At 38.1% G+C, this 18,206-nt stretch overlaps 1 protein-coding gene across 1 annotated transcript in view; it reads left to right on the top strand.

The window, feature by feature from the left end:
- Positions 1-625: 625 nt before the first annotated feature.
- arih1 (ariadne ubiquitin-conjugating enzyme E2 binding protein homolog 1 (Drosophila)) overlaps positions 626-18,206 on the top strand; it is a 48,442-nt gene continuing 30,861 nt past the window's right edge. Inside the window, exons 1-8 of the mRNA XM_062061131.1 lie at positions 626-1,119; positions 14,900-14,967; positions 15,073-15,220; positions 15,635-15,727; positions 15,817-15,872; positions 16,222-16,288; positions 17,973-18,079; positions 18,168-18,206. The exon at positions 18,168-18,206 is cut by the window's right edge and continues 4 nt beyond it. Coding sequence (XP_061917115.1) covers positions 832-1,119; positions 14,900-14,967; positions 15,073-15,220; positions 15,635-15,727; positions 15,817-15,872; positions 16,222-16,288; positions 17,973-18,079; positions 18,168-18,206 — 866 coding nt within the window. The 5' untranslated portion in view covers positions 626-831. The remainder of the gene's footprint in view (positions 1,120-14,899; positions 14,968-15,072; positions 15,221-15,634; positions 15,728-15,816; positions 15,873-16,221; positions 16,289-17,972; positions 18,080-18,167) is intronic.

Genomic DNA, 18,206 nt, shown 5'->3' with positions numbered 1-18,206 from the left:
CCGGCATCAAATTCTAAAGTTAATGATTTTTTGCAACAAAAAAAAAAAGTTTATCAGTTTGAACATCAAATATGTTGTCTTTGTAGCATATTCAACTGAATATGGGTTGAACATGATTTGCAAATCATTGTATTCCGTTTATATTTACATCTAACGCAATTTCCCAACTCATATGGAAACGGGGTTTGTATTATTCCATATAGAAATATTGCTGAGATAGGCTCCCGCACCCCCCCCCCCTCCCCCGCCACCCCGAAAAGGACAAGCGGTAGGAAATGGATGGATGTTGCATATTTTGAGTTTTTCAGTTATTTTTATCATCTATTATTACACACAAAAATGTGATTTATTTTACTCTATCAATTTAAACTCCGTTAATTTGTATTTGTGTTTTCCTTTCTTTTTTGCTGTTGCCGAATAGCATTATTTTATTAAATGCAGGTACACATTGAAACCACCGTACTTCTTCAATAAAGGCTTGACGTTTTGCTTAATTTTACTCTAATTTAGTCCGCAGAAATATGAAATACTTGGAAACGTTTTGTGGAAGCAGGACATGTATCGTCACGTCCAGGCGGCTTTAATTTTGAATACAGTCTGTTTCGTGGGTTCCTGTACAGTCCGTGTGACGTCAGCGCGTCGTCAATTTGTGACGCCGTCTCTCTTTGTTGGCTTAACAGCGGCGACGTTTTGTTGTTATTTTCGCAGCTGCCGGAAAAACAAGCTGGGATCACTTCGCTCCTCGCCTTATTCCGCCATCAGCCGCTTTTTCCCACACTGTGTATTAACCACCATAGGTGAGTTTGTCACAAGTTGATAACCACCCTAGGAATGGACTCAGACGAGGGTTATAACTATGAATACGACGACGAAGAGGAGGAATGTAGCGAGGACAGCGGCGAAGAGGAGCCCGAGGACGACACCCTGGAGCTCGGCGAGGTGGAGCTGGTCGATCCGGTGGTGGCCGGCGGGGAACGAGATGAGTGCGGCGATACCGTCGGAGGCGGCCAAGGCCCCGGCGACGAAGAGGAGGAGGACTACAGCTTCGAGGTTTTGACTGCTGAGCAGATCCTCCAGCATATGGTGGAGTGTATCAAGGAGGTCAACGAGATCATCCAGGTATGTAGACAAGATTTCTTTGACGTCACGGCCAGGAAACGCCGAGGTCCAGCTCCGGTGAACCGTAAACAGGCCATGGATGTTAGCTTAGCTTAGCTTACTAGGTGTAGTTTACTTGCTGGAAGTTGACAGGTTCACCACGAATAGCCAAGAACACGGACTTCAACTTATCGACAATTGCTTCATTCAATTCACTCGTATATGTTGTAAATGTGAAGATATATGCACCTTTCTGATGTTGGTCCAGGAAGTAGTCTAATCCCTATTGAGAAGTTGCCAAGCTAATGCTAGCTCACAGTTAGCCACCTTGCTAAATAGCTAACTCTCAACTAGTTTATCAATTGCTTAAAAAAACGATTCACGAGGAACCAAATACACTACATTTCTGTCTGCTAAGGCTACAACCTCGCTGTAAATAACGCATAGTTAGTTAATTACAACACCGACAGTCTCATTTTACCACTTGACGAAAAGCTTGGTCATCGAATTAGTCGAGCACTTCATGCTAGGCCGTTTACTTTGATAAGCTTTTATATCATTCCCCCGTTAAGTCAGTTCAGTTTCAGTTTATTTCGACGATACAATGTAATGCATCACACAATTCCAGTTGTTTCATTACAGCACGTCCGAAAAGGAGTAGGAGGAAGCAGAGCTGATTTAATCCTACCCCTTTTAATACCATAGCAATTTTATCCAATGTCCTTGTTCTCTGTAACAGAACAGTGAACAAATAAATAATATACCATAGTAAGTAGGGCTGCGAATCTTTGGGTGTCCCACGATTCGATTCAATATCGATTCTAGGGGTCACGATTCGATTGAAAATCTATTTTTTCCGATTCAAAGCGATTCTCGATTCAAAAACGATATTTTCCCGATTCAAAACGATTCTCTATTCATTCAATAGATAGGATTTCAGCAGGATCTACCCCAGTCTCTGTAACAGAACAGTGAACAAATAAATTATATACAATAGTTAGTAGGGCTGCGAATCTTTGGGTGTCGCACAATTCGATTCAATATCGATTCTTGGGGTCACGATTCGATTGAAAAGCGATTTTTTTTTTTTCCGATTCTCGATTCAAAAACGATATTTTCCCGATTCAAAATGATTCTCTATTCATTCAATACATAGGATTTCAGCAGGATCTACCCCAGTCTCTGTAACAGAACGGTGAACAAATACATTATATACAATAGTTAGGAGGGCTGCGAATCTTTGGGTGTCCCACAATTCGATTCAATATCGATTCTTGGGGTCATGATTCGATTGAAAATCGATTTTTTTCAATTGAACGCGATTCTTGATTCAAAAACGATATTTTCCTGATTCAAAACGATTCTTTATTCATTCAATACATAGGATTTCAGCAGTATCTACCCCGGTCTCTGTAACAGAACAGTGAACAAATAAATAATATACAATAGTAAGTAGGGCTGCGAATCTTTTGGTGTCCCACGATTCGATTCAATATCGATTCTTGGGGTCACGATTCGATTGAAAATCGTTTTTTTCCGATTCAACGCGATTCTCGATTCAAAAACGATATTTTCCCGATTCAAAACGATTCTCTATTCATTCAATACATAGGATTTCAGCAGGATCTACCCCAGTCTCTGTAACAGAACAGTGAACAAATAAAAAATATACAATAGTAAGTAGGGCTGCGAATCTTTGGGTGTCCCACGATTCGATTCAATATCGATTCTTGGGGTCACGATTTGATTGAAAATCTTTTTGTTTTTTCCGATTCAACGCGATTCTCGATTCAAAAACGATATTTTCCCGATTCAAAACGATTATTCATTCAATACATAGGATTTCAGCAGGATCTACCCCAGTCTCTGTAACAGAACAGTGAACAAATACATTATATACAATAGTTAGTAGGGCTGCAAATCTTTGGGTGTCCCACAATTCGATTCAATATCGATTCTTGGGGTCACGATTCGATTGAAAATCGATTTTTTTCAATTGAATGCGATTCTTGATTCAAAAACGATATTTTCCTGATTCAAAACGATTCTTTATTCATTCAATACATAGGATTTCAGCAGTATCTACCCCGGTCTCTGTAACAGAACAGTGAACAAATAAATATTATACAATAGTAAGTAGGGCTGCGAATATTTTGGTGTCCCACGATTCGATTCAATATCGATTCTTGGGGTCACGATTCGATTGAAAATCGATTTTTTTTCCGATTCAACGCGATTCTCGATTTAAAAACGATATTTTCCCGATTCAAAACGATTCTCTGTTCATTCAATACATAGGATTTCAGCAGGATCTACCCCAGTCTCTGTAACAGAACAGTGAACAAATAAATGATATACTATAGTAAGTAGGGTTGCGAATCTTTGGGTGTCCTACGATTTGATTCAATATCGATTCTTGGGGTCATGATTCGATTCAAAATCGATTTTTTTCGAATCAGCGCGATTCTCGATTCAAAAACTAGATTTTCCCGATTCAAAAGGATTCTCTATTCATTCAATACATAGGATTTCAGCAGGATCTACCCCAGTCTGCTGACATGCAAGCAGAGTAGTAGATTTTTGTGAAAAGCTTTTGTAATTGTGAAGGACAATGTTTTATCAACTGATTGCAATAATGTAAATTAGTTTTAGTGTACAGCTCTGGTAATGGGTACATTCGCAACCACTTGCACAAATGTACTTCAAAATGTAACAATCGTAACAATCAAAATAAATATGACTTTTTTTTTGTTTACTAGGGCATGCATATATAATATGCATTAGTTTGACCATTTGAAATCAACGATAATAAAAAGGTGATGCTTGGAAATAGCATAAAAATTCCCCAAAAACTTGGAAAAACGCGATTCATAGCGTTACTTTTTGGTGTAACCATCATTATATCATATCATCATAATTCAACATTATTGAAGATATTACAACTGCAATTGATCAAAATAAATACACAATAGGAGTTTTCATTGATTTAAAGAAGGCATTCGACACTATAGATCATCAAATTCTCATTTCTAAATTATATACTTATGGAGTTAGAGGAGTTGCACTGGACTGGTTAACCAGCTATTTACAACAACGACAGCAATATGTTGAGATCGATGATCATAGGTCAGAATGTATGAATATTGAATGTGGAATTCCACAAGGTTCGATTTTAGGACCTAAACTTTTTATTTTATATATAAATGGTATTTGTGAGGTTTCGAAAATTTTACAGTACGTATTATTCGCAGACGATACAAATTTATATTGTTCAGGAGATGACTTGAAAATCTGAGCCGATAATATTGAAGAGGAAATGGTTAAACTAAAATTGTGGTTTGATGTAAAGAAATTATCTGTAAACTTGGAAAAGACTAAATTTATGGTATTCAGTAATAAAATAAAGATAGAAGTTAGTTTATCCATAAACAATGTGAAAATTGAGAAGGTGTCTGAAATCAGATTTCTGGGGGTCATCTTAGATGAAAAGTTGACATGGAAAGCTCATATATTGCATGTGAAAAATAAGGTATCTAAAAGTTTATTTATTTTGAACAAGGTTAGATACAGTTTCCCGTATAATACAATGAGAATGTTATATTGCTCAATTATTTTACCTTATTTCAATTATTGTGCAGAAATATGGGGAAATACATATCACAGCAACATAATGCCTTTATTTCTTTCACAGAAAAGAGCCATTCGTATAATTTTTACAGTAGGATATAGAGACCACACAAATCCACTCTTCATTAGGTCAGGATTATTAAAACTAAAAGACATTGTAGAATTGTATACTCTATTAGTGATGTTCAAAGCTAGAAATAAAGTTCTTCTGAAGGACTTACAAAAGTTATTTGTGTTTACGTCTGAAGATTTTGCCTTTGAAAGTAACACTCCAATGTCCATTAGTGGAGCTGTACACCTAAAATAACACTCCAATGTCCATTAGTGGAGCTGTACACGTTAACTATTAAATTAACCAAAAATTAGACTTATTTTATCTTTGTGAAAATATTGGACAGTGTGTTGTCAAGCTTATGAGATGCGATGCAAGTGTAAGCCACTGTGACACTATATTGGTCATTTTTTAAATTTTTTATAAATGTCTAATGATAATGTCAATGAGGGATTTTTAATCACTGCTATGTTGAAATTGTAACTAATATTGATACTGTTGTTGATAATATTCATTTTTGTTTCACTACTTTTAAATTGTTCTGTGTCATGTTTGTGTCTCCTCTCAATTGCTCTGTTTATTGCAGTTCTGAGTGTTGCTGGGTGTGGTTTGGTTTTGGAATTGGATTGCATTGTTATTGTATTGCTGTGTATTGTTTTGTTGGGTTGATTAATTTAAAAAAAAAGAAGAAAAATAAACAAAATATAGTTTAAAAAAAAAAGAGAATCGATTCTGAATCGCACAACATGAGAATCGCGGTTCAAATTCGAATCAATTTTTTTCCCACACCCCTAATAGTAACATACACATTAAATACATAAATAATCTTTGTTTTAATAAAAAAAAGGTTCAAGATGTTCATCATAATTTTTGTTCTGTACTTTGTGACCACTTTTAGTTTGAACCGTCTCTTAAACTGAATTATATTGTTCCTTTGTTTGATTTATTTGGTTAAACCGTTCCATAAATTAATTCCACATACTGATATACTAAAGGTTTTAAGTGTTGTACGAGCATACAAATGTCTTCAATTGGATTTTCCTCTAAGGTTATATTTCTCTTTTGTTGAGAAGAATTGTTGTACATTCCTGGGTAGCAGGTTTGTACATCATTTTAGCTGTTTGCAAATGCACCAAATCGTTGAATTTCAATAATTGTGATTTAATAAATAAAGGGTTTGTATGTTCTCTATATCCAACTCTATGTAGGGGCTGACAGATGTTTTCATTTTTTAACAGTTACAAGATTTTCAGGATAAAACAGGTCCTTGATGTGTAGTGGGACTCCATTAGCTTTTTGCTATATTAAAGGAATAATGAATAAAACAGTTATTGTTGTGCAACACTTTACATAACATGCATTCACTGTCATGTAGTAACTAGGCCCCTGTTTTAATACGTAATTATTAAAACTCAGCAATTAGTTTGAAGCAGCATTACAGCATTCTGTATTATATTAAAACATTTGTAATATTTTGGTTTGAAATAGACATGTTCTTAGGATGTCTTTATTTTTGTTTTTGTCCTACACTAAAACATACTTTATAGCAGTGTTTTTCAACCTTTATGGAGCCGAGACACATTTTTTTCATTGAAAAAATCCATAGGCACACCACCAGCAGAAAACATTTAAAATTTAAACTCAGCAGCCGATATTGACAATAAAAAGTTGTTCTTGCAATTGTTGGATATGAATTCAAACCATAACCAACCATGCATCACTATAGCTCTTGTCTCAAAGTAGGTGTACTGTCACGACCTGTCACATCACGCCGTGACTTATTTTTAGTTTTTTGGTGTTTTCCTGTGTGTAGTGTTTTAGTTCTTGTCTTGCGCTCCTATTTTGTTGTTGATTGTCATGTACGGATGTACTTTGTGGACGTCGCCTGCTCCACACGCTGTAAGTCTTTGCTGTCGTCCAGCATTCTGTTTTTGGTTACGTTGCAGCCAGTTCAGTTTTAGTTTCGTTTTGCATAGCCATCCCTAAGCTTCAATGCCTTTTTGTTTATTTTTGGTTTAAGCGTTAGATACCTTTTTACTGCACGCTACCTCTCGCTGTCATCTGCATATTGTGATCACGACAAACCATGTTCCTGACATCTACAAACCAATTAGCTACCTGCTGCCACTTACTGATATGGAAGAGTATTACACGGTTACTCTGCCGATCTGTAGACTGCACAGACACTCAACAACGGCACATTTGCGGATTATGATTACTGGTTTGCAAAAAATATTTTTAACCCAATTAGGTGAAATTACATAATCTCCCACGGCACACTAGACAATATCTCACGGTACACGAGTGTGCCGCGACTAGGGTTGGGTATCGTTTGAATTCGAACGATTCCGATTCTTTGTTTCGATTCCGATTCCTGACAATTCTCGGTTCCGATTCTTCTTGTACCATGCCGGGATCAATGTGTTTGACAGGTAGTCCCTGGAAGGTGGTATGTATTTTGGGTTGAGAGTTTTCACCATATCCCTGCAAACATAAACAAACATGTAATGTTGCTGTTACTGTTTAGCTTAGCTCTAACGTTATTGCTTAACTAACCTAAATGTTGGAGATTCCACCTCTGAAAAGGGATGCAGTCTTTTGACTATGTGTGCAGTGACCTTTCTGTGGCACTCTTCCGTCTGTGGCACCGACATCTTCCCCATTGCCGCTACGGTGAACGGAGTACGCTGAGCACATCGCGGAGCCTGGCTAGCAGGTTGTAAATTGTCTATGAAAAAATATGCGGGCTAATTTGTTAGCTTCCTCAACGTTGGCGCAAAACACATTATTTATTGCATATATATTGTTTTACTTACCGGATTCGGACTGCAGTGCAGTCACCGAGGTGCCAGGCTGGGCGTCGGAGGAAGAGGCAGAGGAGGATGGTCGGCGCAGCGCGTCGAAGACGGGACACGCATTTATTTGTACTCCGTGAAATCGGAGGTGCTTCATCATGTTCGACGTGCACCCTCCTAAGCACGAAACAGTCCTGTCGCACGTGTTACATTTCGCCGATATTTAATTTTTTTCAGTAAAATAAAGCCACACTTTCGACCGCCGACGCCCGCTATCCATGCTTGACTGACTCGCTCAACTACATTGGCTCAGCTATGCTAACACTTCCGGCGGTGGGCGCTTCTTCGTTGGTGTTCAGCGGCTTCTTCTTCCGGTCGGCGGACTTATTCTTTTTTCCGGTCGGCGGACTGGGTATCGAAACTAGGAATCGAAATTTAAACTTTTGAACGATTCCGGGAGAATCGGAAAGTTAGTCCCGGTTCCAATCGATACTCGATACCCAACCCTAGCCGCGGCACAGTGGTTGAAAAACACTGCTCTATAGTAACTAAATTACATATAAGGACTGTGAAATCAGTGGCATGGGCATGAGTCCTTCAGTACTTGTCATTCATCTTGTGTCCGTGTGACTTTTTAATGCTGGATTTATTCTATGATGTATTAAGTGTAATGCATTATTTTTTGACAAATTTCAACTAAATCTGTAGAGACATGGACACATGAATAGAGAATAAACGAGAATACTACTACTATGCTTGTTGTTTTTGGCTGTACGGACCGTTTAAATCGCGAAAAGGATAAACGTTTCTTCAGAGTCCCTCAGGAGGTAATCAACAATGGTAAAAGAGTGCAAGATGTTATGAAAATAGATGACAAAAGTGCCATGCACTCCAGTACAAGGGAGCAGAGCTGAAGAATGCACAAGTTTGCAGTTAAAGGTTTGTTTGATATACTTTTAAGGTTTAGTGTTTCCCATTCAAGTATCATCTTGATATTATTTGTATTTCTTGAAACACATTTTTGCTACTAGTATTCTGTAAATATCAACTCGGCAAGTCTAAATTAAATAAATCCAATTTGAGCAAAACCTGAAAGGGTTATGCTTTTATTAAAGGCAATGATCATAAATTAAGCTTTCAGCACATACACAATGTTGAGATCCATAGTTATATTTTGATAAAGATGCGGAAAAACATGCATAGTCCTAAACGGCGTGTGCGACAGCAAGGGCAGGCAACAAACATGACAGGAGACACAAAGTTAAATCATGAAATGTAACCTTACCCAAGCAAAAATTATTATTTATCCGATAAGAGTCTTGATACCAATGTCTTTGACCCAGTCACACACAAAGAAGTTGTAGACCTCCATGGTTTTCCAAGTTTTCATCTGTTTTGTTGTGTAGAATGATGTCTGGAGCACACCATAGTTCTATATGTTTGAGAACCTCACAGTCAAATAATCCTTTATCCCTCGACAAATCTGTTTGTTTTTGATAAAGTATAGGGATCTATTCCATTGCATAGTTGGATTTTTTGCAAGAATATATAGACACCCTGTGTACTCAGTGCGTACAACAGCCATCTTAGCTTGGTTCACTACCACTGGTTTTCACTTCCGGAAAGAAATCATTTGTCGGAATACAAGCAATACCTCAGCACTGAACACTGAATTATTATTATATGCCACAGTCTCCCCTTTGCAGTAGTCCACTGCCCCGAGTGTCCTCTTAAATCAAATGTGTCTCTTTGCAGAGAAGTACATTTAGGAAACAGTCTTTGTTGTTAATAGTGCGACTGATAAGTTCAAGTAGCGATTGTGTATCATTTTGTCAAGGATTTGTCTACTCCAGTTCACGGTTTTTGGACAATTTACTTGCAAAACTTTGGGAAAAGAAAGGCCCTTTTCTGTTTCTGTGTGACTGCCCTAGTGCACAAAAGCAAGCTCCATAAAGGCATGCTTGAATGGGTTTGGTGTGGAATAAGTTTATAGCTAACCCTGACCTCAACCCTATCAAACATCTTTGGGATAAACTAAGAGTGTGAGCAAAGAACCCTCTCAGGTCCAGTGACCTCACAAATCCTCTTCAGTTTGTTTGAAGTTCACACACACACAAAACAGTATTGTTAAAAGTTACTGTATTTTGGTTTCTCTCCACTTTGTAATATTTTCATGTTTTAGGTCACATGGGTGTAGATGGTGTGGATGTATGTGTTTGCAGGTAGAACATAACTTAGGATTCCATAAAACCCATAATTATATGTGATGTTGGAAAATTACTTTCCACTGTTATTACTATTACCATGGTGCTCTTGTTAGGATTACCTTTAACCTTGATTTCTAAGTGTCTTGAATTTACATCCATTTCCTCATTGCCTGTATACATCTGTCATGAAAACCCGATATTAAACACAACACAAAAGTCCCATTTCAGTCTGGTATAAGACCTCTTAGATTCTGTGTGGAGTTTGCATGTTCTCCCCAAGACTGCGTGGGTTCCCTCCGGGTACTCCGGCTTCCTCCCACCGCCAAAGACATGCACCTGGGGATAGGTTGATTGGCAACACTAAATTGGCCCTAGTGTGTGAATGTGAGTGTGAATATTGTCTGTCTATCTGTGTTGGCCCTGTGATGAGGTGACGACTTGTCCAGGGTGTACCCCGCCTTCCGCCTGAATGCAGCTGATAGGCTCCAGCACCCCCAGCGACCCCGAACGGGACAAGCGGTAGAAAATGGATGGAGGGATGGATATCTTTCACACTAAACGCACAGAAGCTTACTAAAGTGATTTACTAATCATGTGATATGGAGCATTTATTATTTAAGAGAACTTTCCATTGATGATGTTTTCACATCTTTATACAGACAACTAGATGTTAAAGACATATTTGTAGCATCTGACTGAACAAACCGTTGCTGCGTTCTCTAATACAGGCTTCATTACTGGGACGTTGAAGTTGTATTTATTGTATCGGTAACTTTTCATTGAATCAATTTTTTTAATAAATATTTATTCAAGCAGATATTGCCCCCTTTCTGTTAACACATACAGCGATTTGCAGCAATCGAGCATTAGAGCAATAATTTTATTTCACATTTGCTTTCTGCGGTGAATTGCTTTGTAGCTAAGTGATCAATGAGTATTTAGCTTACATGTGTTAGCTTGTTAGCCCTGCAAAATATGAGGCATAACACACCGGTCAAGCGCGCCTTTACTTAAGCAAAAATAAACGCCAGGAAGCATAATGACAGAGCATGAAATACATGATAGAGCATGAAATACATGATAGTGTAGGGTACAAAGTGTTCTATTTCATACCTGATACAAAGTGTTCAGTTACACAGATGGAATACATTGTTAGAGATCTCAAAGTGATCAGTTTTTTTGCTTGCTTCTAGTATGTTTCTATGACTGTAATCCACTTGTAAAAGTGTTTCGGGATCTTTGACAATGCGGCTGAATGCTCTCCCATTCCCATCTCTGTATTTGTTCTAACATCCCAGCCAGGGCTGCACGTTTTTGAGAAAAAATCCAATTTGTGTTTTTTTTTCCCCTCCCAAAATAGCGATTGCGATTTAAAAAATGTTTACATAAAAATGGGAAAATAACAATTGAAGGAAGACAAATTACGTTTAGACTGTCAATCAACATAGTCTTGTCTCAAGGTGCCACACGTTGGAACAATTTGTACCGTATTTTCCGCACTATAAGGCGCACCTTCAATGAATGGCATATTTCAAAACTTTGTTCATATATAAGGCGCACCTATGATCCATTAGATTTGTTACCATTCTACTGTAATTGGAAGGTAAATTACTTTATCGTAAATAAACAAACAAAAACTGGTCGAATGTTGCCTTTTTGTTTGTTGTCAACAAGTGATCATGGTATTCTCGCACGCCATCCAATTTGAAGCTTAAATATACCCACAACAAGACATTTGGCTTTGTAATTATATTGTTTCCTCCTAATTTTTAATGTGCGGCGAGTAGGGGGATTGTCTCTTTAGTGCTTCATGCGCTTTAGTCTCCTCTCACCGAGACAAAGATTGTGGATGGCTGAAAAGAGGGCTCACTGCATCCAGTATTTCTGCTGTTAAAAAAACCGTGCTCAGGTGCTGGGAGTGATGTACTGAATGAGATGCCTTTCTCCCTATTTGAAGCGAGAAACGATCTCATTGTCGAACATGGCTGTCACTCAAATGCCAGTGACGGCGGAGGAAAAAGAAAAAAAAATACACCTTTTGCGGTTACATAATGGCACTAATTAAAATGCTGATGTTGATTTGATGTTGATTAATCATGCAGCTCTAATCCCAACGCACAACGTCTGTCTTTCATAGTGTGAACAATAGGGGTGTAACGGTACGTGTATTTGTATTGAACCGTTTCGGTACGGGGGTTCCGGTTCGGTTCGGAGGTGTACCGAACGAGTTTCCACAAGGACATATTAAGTAGCGTAACACACGTTGTGTAAACAATGCACACCGAGGCACAACACACGGCATGCTAGCAGCTAACGGGCTACGATAGACTGACCATACGTCCTCTTTTCACCGGACATGTCTTCTTTTGCGGAGCTGTCAGGGCGGAGTTTCTTAAATGCCTCAAATGTCCGGCATTTTGAGTTAGGGTTGTGTGTATTTTCAATGTACGTTCAGGGTTAAGAAGTGGTTAAAAACAAAACAAATTGTGCGTGCAGCAGCATTGGTGAGGGAGGGGCGGAGACAGAGAGAGTGAGAGAGTTATGATAAACGCGCATGCATCGCCAGGCTCTGCTTTTTTTCCATAGATTTATCACATTTATCATTTATTATCTATAGCAGGGGTGTCAAAAGTGTGCCCCGGAGGCCATTTGCGGCTCACAGCTAATGTTTTAAAGGCCCACGGCACATTCTAAAAATACTATTAAAACATAACAAAAGTGAAATAAACAAGCTTAAAGGTTAAATGTAATTTAGAAAAAGTTGCAATGTTGTCTAATAAAACAAGCTGTTTTTTTTTCTTTCAAACTGTCATTGCTCAAAACATAATATTGAATCAAAATCAATGTTATTATGAATTATTGACCTATCCAAGGTTCCCATTACTTCACATCAAATATTTCACTAAGAAAAATATTTTTGGTGGAAGATTTAGCAAATTTGGTAAATAAATAACCCAAAAATGTATATTTTGTTGTTTTCTTACTGTATCGAAAATGAACCGAACCGTGACCTCTAAACCAAGGTACGTACCGAATCGAAATGTCTGTGTACCGTTACACCCCTAGTGAACAACCTAAGAAAAGACCGAGAAACTAACTCACTCCTGATTTTTCCTGCCAATATGGCATTTTTATTTTGCGTGGTACATGCTGGGCTGCGAGCTCCGTTAAGGGAAATGTTAATGACATTTTAAATGAACAAAATTATGCTAACAAACAATACCTCAAAGACAGGGATCTTCCATAGTCCATTCTATTTTCGTTTGTTTACTAATTTAGGATGATTAACTCTCCCCGCTTACCGCCCGAATGCAGCTGACAAAAGGGACAAGCGGTAGAAAATGGATGGATGGGATGGACCTTACAATGACAATCGGTCAACATACCACAGTAATGAGAAATATAAGGGTATTGTGTTTGAGAGGCTTACCTGCATTACTATTACCGTAATTTCCGGACTATAAGCCGCACCTGACTATAAGCCGCACCAGCTAAATTTAGGGGAAAATACAGATTGCTCCATATATAAGCCGCACCCGACTATAAGCCGCAGGGTTTTGATGTGTAATTACCGTAGTATATAGGGGTTCCTGCTACCACGGAGGGGATTGTCGGGACAGAGATGACTGTTTGGGAACGCAAAGCGTCCCATTTATTAACAATAAATCTTTCAATCATTCAATCAAACTTTCACATCTTTGACATGGCGAACAGCATTCGTGCAGAGTACAAATAATACAACGGTGCAAAGTGATACAAAGTGCTCGCCTGTACGTTATCAAAATAACCAGCCTACCGGTATATGAAAAGTCAGTCTTTAATCATTGTGTCATCGTCTTCCTCCTGCGTACTAAAACCACCGAAATCCTCTTCGTCGGTGTCGGAGAAGAACAGGCCGTAAATAAGCCGCACCGTTGTATAAGCCGCAGGGACCAGAACGAGGGGGAAAAGTAGTGGCTTATAGTCCGGAAATTACGGTATATTATTCAAAACTTCAAAGATTACATCATAATCTGATAATTCTCCCTGCCTTTGTGATCAGTTCTCTTGTATTTACTTTAAAGAGAAACTGGACTATTGGCTCTGGAGTACCTAAACAACACAATGAACGTATCACTTTTAGTGCACAACTGTTGTTCCAATGGGACACATTTGATTTGAAGTCATCATTTGTTCACCTTTGTTACAGAGGGTGTATGCCCAATTCTTGTTTGCGACATACACGTTCACAGAATATGGCAATGCAATTAATTTATTTAGTTTTGTGGGATTTTTTTTCGAGAGATGAACTACATTTTGTGCTTTTTTTTCTACTTACATATTACAATATATGTAAAAAATGTCTACATTCATGTATGTTGCAAAAAAATATTATCTTTCTATGGGATTGTGTCAGAAAGATTAATTTGTTAACTGCTGTACAATAGAGACGTGGCTATCTCTATTGGAATGCATGATTGAATTGGAACAGTGTGTGCTATACCTCTCATTTTACATATCGTCACACTGTTAAAATAATCGCAGAAGTTATTTTTTGTCTATTTTTATTTTTTTGGCCTAAATCATCTCATGATGCCGGTCACCAATGGTAAAATCGCCTACATCCTCAGTTGATAAGATCATGTGATTTTAGATAATGGCCTATTGGAAATAAATTACTTAGGCAATTTTTTGAACATGCCTTTGTGACTTAAGCAAGATATGGTAACACTTTATTTTGAAGGTGTCAGACTTGACAAGGGATGTGTCATGAAAATTAATGCCACTTTGAAGTAACATTAATATACATGATCATGTTTAGGACAGGCTTGTGTGACTCTTATGTAGACACCTTCAAAGTAAAGTGTTACCATTATCTTGCTTGTCACAAAGGCATGTTCAAAAATTGCCAAGGTCATTTATTTTACATAATGTACACACAGTGTTATTACTATGCCAAAAGCCATCCTTTGTTACATCATATTTAGGTGAAATTATCACTTTACACTTTTGGTGAAGTTTTTTGTTCCCTGAAAAACTTGTAAAAATAAGTTTGGTGATTATTTTAACAGGGTGACGATATTGAATAATAAAAAAAAAAAGAGTTCTATACCTGACCCCACGTTTCTTGATTTCTTTAGAATCCTGCAACAATTACACGCATACTTCTTAGTCACTTCAACTGGGATAAGGAAAAACTCATGGAAAGGTAAGAACATGTAGTACATTCTACTGTCTAACTGTCTACTCCTAACTTTCCATCTAGCAATGTGCGGTTCTTAGTTTTTTTCCCTCTTTTGTTGTCTTTACACAGGTATTATGATGGCAACCTAGACAAGCTTTTCTCAGAGTGTCACGTCATTAACCCCAGCAAGAAACCCCGAATCCGTCCTCCGATCAACACTCGGTCATCTGCACAGGACATGCCGTGTCAGATCTGCTATCTAAATTTTCCCAACTCTGTAAGTGGCTTTGTCACACCTAACATTAAAGTGAATATGTTATCGGGAAGAATATATCTTTTGCTTGGTGTCGCATAAGTACTGAGTACACTTCCCAACTATTGCATTGCATTGTAATGTTTTGCTAATAGGTGCCAGGGGTCTGTCGTATCTATACCTGCCACAAATAAATGTTTCACGCTCTTAAATTGAAAATCCTAATTTTAATGCGAAATAATTATTCACGTTAATGATCAGAGCTGAGACTTTTACCTTTTTGTTTTCTTTGTAGCCCATCTGAAGACAACTATTGTTTATATTTCAACTGTAGGGGACAGCACATTAAAACATAACAAAGTAAAATGTTGGCTTTTTTAAGATTTGTCCTTTAATTTAAAAAACACAGCTGTACTCATGTTTTATGTGTTTTTATAGTATTTTACTGGCCTGGAGTGTGGACACAAGTTCTGCATGCAGTGTTGGGGTGATTACCTGACTACTAAGATCATAGAAGAAGGGATGGGACAGGTATAATTCTCATGTTTTCCTTCATAAATATGCTCAGTATTTTTACTGGAGGTCTCACTAATAATGTGTATTTTGTCTTTCACTATCAGACTATTTCTTGTCCTGCTCATAGTTGTGACATTTTGGTTGATGACAACACAGTCATGTAAGTATGGTCTTACTGATCAGAAAAGTGAGCAACTTTTAAGAAAAGACAGTTTTTTTTAAGTTTTGCAAAGACACATACCTGATTTAGCTCTCATGGCGGCTCACAAGCTGACACTAATTGTATTAACCTACATAGCTTTATGGTGTTGCCCACTAACGAAGTACATTCTTCTAATTGATCTATCTGCAAAGCATAACATTTACAAAAGTTTATTCAAATGTATATATATTTTATCTCTTTGTTTTGCCAGAAATGTTTGAATTTCACAGCAACTATTGTCCTTCTGCAATTTATGTGTTGAGGCTATCGAAAGGAAACCTAAGAAAACTATTGTCATGTCTTACAGGCGACTCATAACCGATTCAAAAGTGAAGTTGAAGTACCAGCATTTAATTACAAATAGTTTTGTAGAGGTAAGCTATGAACATGATACAAACCCCGTTTCCATATGAGTTGGGAAATTGTGTTAGATGTAAATATAAACGGAATACAATGATTTGCAAATCATTTTCAACCCATATTCAGTTGAATATGCTACAAAGACAACATATTTGATGTTCAAACTGATGAAACATTTTTTTTTTGTTGCAAATAATCATTAACTTTAGAATTTGATGCCAGCAACACGTGACAAAGAAGTTGGGAACGGTGGCAATAAATACTGATAAAGTTGAGGAATGCTCATCAAACACTTATTTGGAACATCCCACAGGTGTGCAGGCTAATTGGGAACAGGTGGGTGCCATGATTGGGTATAAAAACAGCTTTCCAAAAAATGCTCAGTCTTTCACAAGAAAGGATGGGGCAAGGTACACCCCTTTGTCCACAACTGCGTGAGCAAATAGTCAAACAGTTTAAGAACAACGTTTCTCAAAGTGCAATTGCAAGAAATTTAGGGATTTCAACATCTACGGTCCATAATATCCTCAAAAGGTTCAGAGAATCTGGAGAAATCACTGCACGCAAGCGGCATGGCCGGAAACCAACATTGAATAACCGTGACCTTCGATCCCACAAACGGCACTGTATCAAAAACCGACATCAATCTCTAAAGGATATCACCACATGGGCTCAGGAACACTTCAGAAAACCACTGTCACTAAATACAGTTGGTCGCTACATCTGTAATTGCAAGTTAAAGCCCTACTATGCAAAGCAAAAGCCATTTATCAACAACATCCAGAAACGCCGCCGGCTTCTCTGGGCCCGAGATCATCTAAGATGGACTCATGCAAAGTGGAAAAGTGTTCTGTGGTCTGACGAGTCCACATTTCAAATAGTTTTTGGAAATATTCGACATCGCGTCATCCGGACCAAAGGGGAAGCGAACCATCCAGACTTATCGACGCAAAGTTGAAAAGCCAGCATCTGTGATGGTATGGGGGTGCATTAGTGCCCAAGGCATGGGTAACTTACACATCTGTGAAGGCACCATTAATGCTGAAAGGTACATACAAGTTTTGGAACAACATATGCTGCCATCTAAGCGCCGTCTTTTTCATGGACGCCCCTGCTTATTTCAGCAAGACAATGCCAAGCCACATTCAGCACGTGTTACAACAGCGTGGCTTCGTAAAAAAAGAGTGCGGGTACTTTCCTGGCCCACCTGCAGTCCAGACCTGTCTCCCATCGAAAATGTGTGGCGCATTATTAAGCGTAAAATACGACAGCGGAGACCCCGGACTGTTGAACGACTGAAGCTCTACATAAAACAAGAATGGGAAAGAATTCCACTTTCAAAGCTTCACAATTAGTTTCCTCAGTTCCCAATCGATTATTGAGTGTTGTTAAAAGGAAAGACCATGTAACACAGTGGTGAACATGCCCTTTCCCAACTACTTTGGCACGTGTTGCATCCATGAAATTCTAAGTTAATTATTATTTGCAAAAAAAAAAAAATGTATGAGTTTGAACATCAAATATCTTGTCTTGCATTCAATTGAATATGAATTGAAAAGGATTTTCAAATCATTGTATTACGTTTATATTTACATCTAACACAATTTCCCAACTCATATGGAAACGGGGTTTGTATATAGTAAGTATAAGCTGCTAGTGAAAGCAGTGTGACGTGAACATTTTGTGTATCCTTTTCAGTGCAATCGACTGTTAAAGTGGTGCCCTGCGCCAGACTGCCATCATGTTGTCAAAGTCCAGTACCCAGATGCCAAACCTGTGAGGTGCAAGTGTGGCCGTCAATTCTGGTATGTGGGGGGAGCTTTTTGGGCCAAAAAAGTGAATTATCTGTAAATGTATGCAAGTTTCAAAACATTTTTTATTTCTTTTCTGCAGCTTCAATTGTGGCGAGAACTGGCACGATCCTGTCAAGTG

This window comes from Entelurus aequoreus, linkage group LG10 (genome assembly GCF_033978785.1).
Source record: "Entelurus aequoreus isolate RoL-2023_Sb linkage group LG10, RoL_Eaeq_v1.1, whole genome shotgun sequence".
In the NCBI taxonomy this organism is placed as follows: Eukaryota; Metazoa; Chordata; class Actinopteri; order Syngnathiformes; family Syngnathidae; genus Entelurus; species Entelurus aequoreus.
The sequence above is the reverse complement of the archived record's forward strand: the minus strand, read 5'-3'. Positions and strand labels throughout refer to the sequence as shown.